Source organism: Lycium ferocissimum, chromosome 3 (assembly GCF_029784015.1).
Source record: "Lycium ferocissimum isolate CSIRO_LF1 chromosome 3, AGI_CSIRO_Lferr_CH_V1, whole genome shotgun sequence".
Lineage (NCBI taxonomy): Eukaryota > Viridiplantae > Streptophyta > Magnoliopsida > Solanales > Solanaceae > Lycium > Lycium ferocissimum.
Window position 1 is genome coordinate 1,586,192 of NC_081344.1, and position 6,530 is coordinate 1,592,721.

Here is a 6,530-nt window from a genome sequence, read left to right on the forward strand (position 1 = left end):
AATTCATTACCAATCAACTCTTTCAATTCATAAACAATATTTAACAACTAATAAATTCATAATCAATATTTAACAAAATAATAATTCATTAACAATTCATAAATAATTAACAAATTAACAACTCATAAACATATAACAAATTAACAATTCATAAACATTTAACAAATTAACAATTCATAAACATTTAACAAATAATGAATTAAACCAAAAAAAAAAAAAAAATCGAACGTTGGCAAAAGCCATTTGATCGAACAAGAACAAAAAAAAAATTGATTTTTTTTTTGAAATAGCAAGGATTATATGTTAAGCATGCTTAGAATATAATGTATATAACAAAATAATAACAAAAGTTCATAGTAGAAAACCTTAATCGAAGATTTTTTGTGGAGTTATTTTAATCGAGTTGTCTGTACATTTTGTTCCCCAAAATTAGAACTTAGAATCTTGCTCTTCGACTTGAATATACCGAGAATCTAAACTTTCCGGACGAAAGTTAATAGAAAATGACGTTTTTGGATGTGGGACCACCTCGATTTTTTCTTCAATGGCGGTTTCTAATTTTTTTTAAACCATTGGAGGGACCAGTGGTGGAACCCGATGGGTTTTATGTGGAAGGATATAGCGCAGTATTTTACTGCGCTATAGGTGAGAATAAGTGATATAGCACGGTAAAATCTTGCGTTATAGGTGAGGAGAGAAGCGCTATAAATTGATAAAATAATGCGTAAAGCACTTAACGGAGGCGATACGGTTAAGTGCTTTAAGCGCGTATTTCTTTAACGCTAAAAGTACTTTTGTAACATTTTTTTTTTTGTTGGGGTATTTTGGCTCAAAATAATTTTTTTGGGGGCATTTTTGTTCCGTACCCTGCTAATGACAGACTTGATCAAATATTTTCAGATAAATGACAATTATATAAGCAATTAATATGATTTGTTTAGGTGCGTGTCAGAAAGTAATTCCTTAAATTTCTATCAATTATGTTCAATTGGAAATTACATTTATCATGTGTTAGCAATTATATATCGTTCCACATATATTGTTCTAATGAGTCTACACAAACTGACATGAAACAAACATGCAACACACGTGTCCAGGACTAGTATGTATATGAACACACACAAACTGTTTAACAATCGCACATTGAACAAAGGGGACTTTCCAAACTCCGCAATATTCTCTGTAATATGCATTTCTACTTTGTATCTTAATGCCACAAATAAAAGTGTGAATATGACAAGTTTGAAAACTTTGTCCTACTCAGACCCCCCAGAAAAAGAAACAGCAGAAATCTAAATAAAATAAAAAGTAACCTAAAGAAGAAAAAAAAAAAACTCTGAAATGGATGCACATCTTCTTGGATAATGTTACAATCAAATACTCCCTCCATCCCAAAATTAGTATCCCTTTAGCTCATTCCTTGCCCATTAAGAAAAACAATAAATATAAGGTATAGTTTGCTAAGCTATCCCTATGTATTAGATGTTTCTTGAGAATTAAACACTATTAGGAAGAATTAATTCTTTAATATAAGGGTATAGTTGGAGATAATTAATTACTATTTTTTGTCTTGAACCTAAAGTGACACTTATTTTGGGATAATTTTTTTTTTACTAAAGCGATACTTATTTTGGGACGGAGGGACTAATTACATGCTTATATGTGTCCACATCATTTGATGTTGCTAATCTAGCTATCTGGATATCACTCAAAGCAACAAGCTTTATACAAACTTCAACCTAAAGTCATCCTACACTAGGCAATCAGCAAAATCTTTCCCCACGTGGATGATAATGAAAGGATGCCTTAAGAAGCACTATCTTTTCACTTTTCATAATTGTAGTGTCAGAGTCACTTTACGTACATTTCAACTGATTTGTCGAGTACTAGCTACTTTCCATCAGTATAAGTATATGGTAACTCTTATCTATCAAGATTTAGAGAGAATTCACCTAATGTCGCCGCCTTTGCTATGGTTCAGAAATTTTTTTGCCCAAATTTATCACTTCAACTCTCCGATAGCTACGTCGCCTCCTTGGAGAAAGGATGCCTTAAAGCTCTACACAAAACCATTTGCATTAACACAAAACATGATAAGAATTAGCAGCTACACAAGCTGCTTGATAAAACAATAGGTGCATAAGTCCAACTTTTGTATTCCTTTCATATTTGAATCATCTGTATACAAAAAGGACCAGCCTCATGAAAATGTACTTATTCTGTGCGAATAGTCGTCGAAAACGGGGGCACAACTCAGTTCCTTCCAACAGATGAAGAAATTCAGAACAAAGGTGCCAAACCTTGTCCTGTATTTTTCAGGAAAATGTATAACTTGACAACATTTCAAAACTCATGCCTCTCCTAATTCGGGACTGACCTATATGTAGAGTTCAACTACATGAGATCCACTATGTTTTGAGTGATAAGTCCAGATCAGTAAGGCGACTTGCAAAGGCGAAGAAATGATTCACCAACGCCCATTTACCAAATGCCTATTATGGTTACCCGGTCTCGTATGAGGATTTCTAAGGCCGGGACCTTTCTTTTGGAGCACCCGTTTGGGAATGTCGTGCAACTCCATAACCTGAATTGTCCGCTGCCTCTTGCCTGAAGAACAATACCATCAGATTATGGTCAGATCTTGTAGTGCATCAATCATTTAATTACTACATTCTATAACAAAATAGCCAACCCCTCTCTATAACCGCGTCATTTCTCCCGATACCTTTTGGTTACTATAGCAAAATGTTGTTATGGAGAACATATTATATAATATAAAATGAAAGATCGGTTCAGCAGAAAACATGATTGTTATAGTGAAATGTTGTTATAGATAAAGGCTGTTATAGAGAGATCTGAGTGTATATCTATCACCATTAAAACTACACACAAAACTTACCCTCTTCAGCTTCTTGGTAACGCTCCTGGAGCTTTCTCTTTGTCGACTCAAGTTTCACATGAGCTGCGTCCTCATCTGGACATTTCAGTCTCTAATAACACGAAATTATAAACTGTTTGTTAGAGACCGAAGCTCAACACAGAAATACAAACTAATTCCCTTCAAATACTCACATTTTGTTGGATAGACACGGGCCTCTTTTGAATTTTGCTTTTGTCAGATTTCTGCAGGAGTTTCCTTTCATCACTGTTGAGCTTCCTTTCAAATGTTGGTTTTATCGGTCTTCCAGGTCTTGGATCGCCTCCAGAAGGCTTATTTGGTTTGACAACGTTAAGCTGCCTTTCAAATGTTGGTTTTATCGGTCTTCCAGGTCTTGAATCGTCTCCGGAAGGCTTATTTGGTTTGACAGCTGATGTTTTTTTCTTTGGTTGCTCACCTTTCTTGTCCTTTGGAGCAACAGTGACACTCTCGGTAACCCGCTGCTTCCGGACAGGATTATTGTTCTCCATCGATGCCTTCCGGCCATTTTCATGGCTCTTGTTGGATTCCCCACTACTTTGAAGATCTGAAAGAAAATTCCCAATCAGAAAAAGAAAAAAAAAAGAATAGAAAAGGCTATATAGTCAGACCTCTCTATAACAATCATCCTCTATAATAACATTTTACTATAACAGCCATGTTTTATGTGGAACCGATCTTTCATGTTATGTTATATTCTATGTACTCTATAACAACATTTCGCTACAGCAGCTAAAAATTATCGGAACAAACAACACTGTTATAGAGAGATTTGACTGTATTTAAAATTATAAGGACAAATTTCTACTCACTTCCATTGTCATCCATGCCATCAAAGAACTACATTGATCGGGAATGAGGAAAACGAGTCAGTGTCGATCCTGAAGGAAAGATAAAAGATTTTGTAGAAGAAAAGGAAGATGTTAGGCATACTTTTGAAAACTCGATTGAAGTGGTCTGAGTAGAAACAAAAGCTAAGTCCTCCAAGGGCGGGGAAGGAAGTCCTTCCTCCTCTTCATCAACAACAGATGCTTTCATAGATTCGGGGGGTGCTTTCTGTACCAATAATTTGCAATTCACCACATTAGACTTCAATAACGACTACAAACATAGAATACAGAAAACAGAATTTTGAAGGAGAAATAACAAGAACCTTGAAATGCTGCTATAGCCTTCACCCACTCGTGTACCATAACCTTCCAGTCCCTGTGATACATGAAAAATGAAAAAACATAAGCAATAAGCAGCTTTGCCAAGACATACATAATCAAACACACAGATCATAACAAGTTGGGATGTCAAACAGAAGAAGTAGCAGTTGAACCGTTGAAGTGCACAACCAAGAGGTGAGATAAATATGCTTCTGCTTCTGATGAATAAAAAATTACTCAATATTGAAGCAGAAATTCATTAAAGCACTGCACAGATAAGGAAAGGACCATCATCACTCTCTGTATTCCACACGATCATGTAAATTAATAGAAGATATGAACATCCAATAAAAGCCGCAAGCGACAAAATCGTCAAATAAAAGCGGCAAGCAACAAAATCGTGCCATATCTTGAAAAGAAAATACAACTCAAAACTATATTAAGTGAAGCAAGTTGTAAGAGCCGCCAGACAACAAAATTCTCATGTTCATTTAGGTGGACAATTAATATTCAAATCAAGGGCAAAATGAGATAATTAATAACATAAATTCGATTTCAATTGGCAATCATTTTAGGATTTATGTCGTAGTCCAACAGCAATAAAGCAAGAGTTCCATACTCGACCAATGTCCTGGCCAGATGCCGAATATTATTTGCGTTGTGCTTTCTGAGAGCATTAACCGACTTCCCAATCTCTGTCGCCTAATACAAAATAAATACGCTTTAGTACGAATTGCTGATTAAAAAAACTCTGATAACTAGGTACTACTAATGAAACACATTTCTGATTAAGTCTATACAGTACAAAAAGATCAAACCTTCAAAGTCTCCACAGACAAAGCCATCAGTTGAAGCCTCCTTAAGCTCTCATATATAACTGATTCGGACTGTCAAAAAACATCACACTATCAAAACCTTACAACTAAAGAAAAGTAGAAACAAATAATTCCATCAACCAAGAAAGTAAGCACCAATTTACCATAAAATTTTCAAAGCTTACATAAAGCAAACATACATACTTGTTCAATTAGGGGAAAAATAGATAAAAGGGCAACTAAAAGACATCAAATTTTATGATCGTTTCATAGACCTTCTTATGTCAGAATCCTCACAAGTTTTTTTCAGACTAAACTATAGTCAAACCTCTCTATAACAAACATCCTCTATTACAACATTTCATTATAACAACCATGTTTTTGTGGAACCGATTTCATGTTATAATAGTATATGTTCTCTATAATAACATATCCCTATAGCAGCCAAAAAATATTAAAACAAATGACGTTGTTATACAAAGGTGACTGTACAATCTTTACTTCATAAGCTCTAAAAACATCAGGAAAATAATATAACCTATGAACAAAGCCAACAATAGCAAAATAGTTCAATTAAAGTGAATTAAAAATCATTCGATTGATATGAACCTCGTTTTGATTGTTATCGATGATTTCTTTGATTCGTAGGACCTCCTTAACAGTTTGATTCTCTTTCTCTATCTCGTCAGTCAATGCCTCAGCTTCACCATAGCTATAATTGCTAAAAATCTTATTCACATTCATTTCACTTTTGTTTTCTTTAATATCACAACCTTCAAACTCTTTAACAAACTCATTTTTACACTTTTTTGTATCCTCATTTGGCACAACTTCATCAGCATTTGGTACAACTAATTCAACCTTGTCACTACCAAAAGACTTAGTGATTTTACATGTGAAAAGCAACTCAACAATTCTTTCTCTTTTCAATTTGAACTCTTTTGGATGATCTATAGCTGCCACCATTACAGCATTCTCAATTATATCAAATATATCTAAATTTGCTTTCCCAAAATAGTCCCTCCATTTGTTAAGTTTCTCAGAAATCTTAATCATAACTGAAAATCAAGAACTCTTCTTAAAAAAAAAAAAAAAAATTCTAAAAACAACCCAAATAAAAAGATTAACTATTTATAGTAACAAGATAGTAAAAATTCAATCTTTATCAGATTTTGATAATACCCAAAAACTAAAAATTTGATTTTTGATAAAATTTCTATCAGACACAAGCCTTGTAACAGTAAAAATTCAATCTTTGTTTCAATCAAATTTTGACTCAAATGCTATCAGTATAACAAGAGTCACAGTTCTTGAATCTTTGAATAAACCATTAAAAATTTCTAGTAGTAAATTTTTGAGAAAAAAAAAAATTCAACAAAAATCTGTACCTATGGTATTAATTCTAAGAAATAAAAGATAAAAACTCCCAACCATTTTTTTTTTTGTTTTAAAAAAGAACCAATTAAAAGATTTTATTCAAGAACTAGAATTGAAAAAGGAATTAGATTCCTAGATATCAATGGAAAATTCCATAGAGATATTCTCATTTCTCTCAATAAGGTGCTGTTTTAGAGGGACAACAAGTGAGAAAGGGAAATATTTTTTATTTAGACTATTTATATAGTAATTATTTATTTGTTTTTAGTT

The 6,530-nt window shown here is 33.3% G+C and overlaps 2 protein-coding genes across 2 annotated transcripts in view; both read right to left on the reverse strand.

The window, feature by feature from the left end:
• Positions 1-6,093, reverse strand: part of LOC132049176 (probable mediator of RNA polymerase II transcription subunit 26b) — a 90,593-nt gene extending 84,500 nt beyond the window's left edge. Inside the window, exons 1-4 of the mRNA XM_059439871.1 lie at positions 5,493-6,093; positions 4,887-4,955; positions 4,688-4,770; positions 4,071-4,123 (exon numbers count right to left, since the gene is read on the reverse strand). Of these exons, the coding sequence (XP_059295854.1) occupies positions 4,071-4,123; positions 4,688-4,770; positions 4,887-4,955; positions 5,493-5,939 (652 nt within the window). The 5' untranslated portion in view covers positions 5,940-6,093. The remainder of the gene's footprint in view (positions 1-4,070; positions 4,124-4,687; positions 4,771-4,886; positions 4,956-5,492) is intronic.
• On the reverse strand, positions 2,137-3,957 carry LOC132049177 (probable mediator of RNA polymerase II transcription subunit 26b). Its single transcript, XM_059439872.1, has 4 exons — positions 3,851-3,957; positions 3,073-3,464; positions 2,900-2,990; positions 2,137-2,607 (listed from the first exon to the last, which is right to left on the reverse strand). Exons 2-4 carry the CDS (start codon positions 3,406-3,408, stop codon positions 2,468-2,470), a joined length of 567 nt encoding a protein of 188 aa, XP_059295855.1. The 5' UTR covers positions 3,409-3,464; positions 3,851-3,957; the 3' UTR covers positions 2,137-2,467.
• Positions 6,094-6,530: the final 437 nt, after the last annotated feature.

Excerpts from the sequence above, each read along its gene's own strand:
- LOC132049177 (XM_059439872.1), bottom strand. The coding sequence starts at position 3,408 with ATGGAGAACAATAATCCTGTCCGGAAGCAGCGGGTTACCGAGAGTGTC. Across the intron at positions 2,991-3,072 it reads CCGTGTCTATCCAACAAAAT|AGACTGAAATGTCCAGATGA; the intron begins GTGAGTATTTGA and ends TCGTGTTATTAG. Across the intron at positions 2,608-2,899 it reads TTACCAAGAAGCTGAAGAGG|GCAAGAGGCAGCGGACAATT; the intron begins GTAAGTTTTGTG and ends ATTGTTCTTCAG.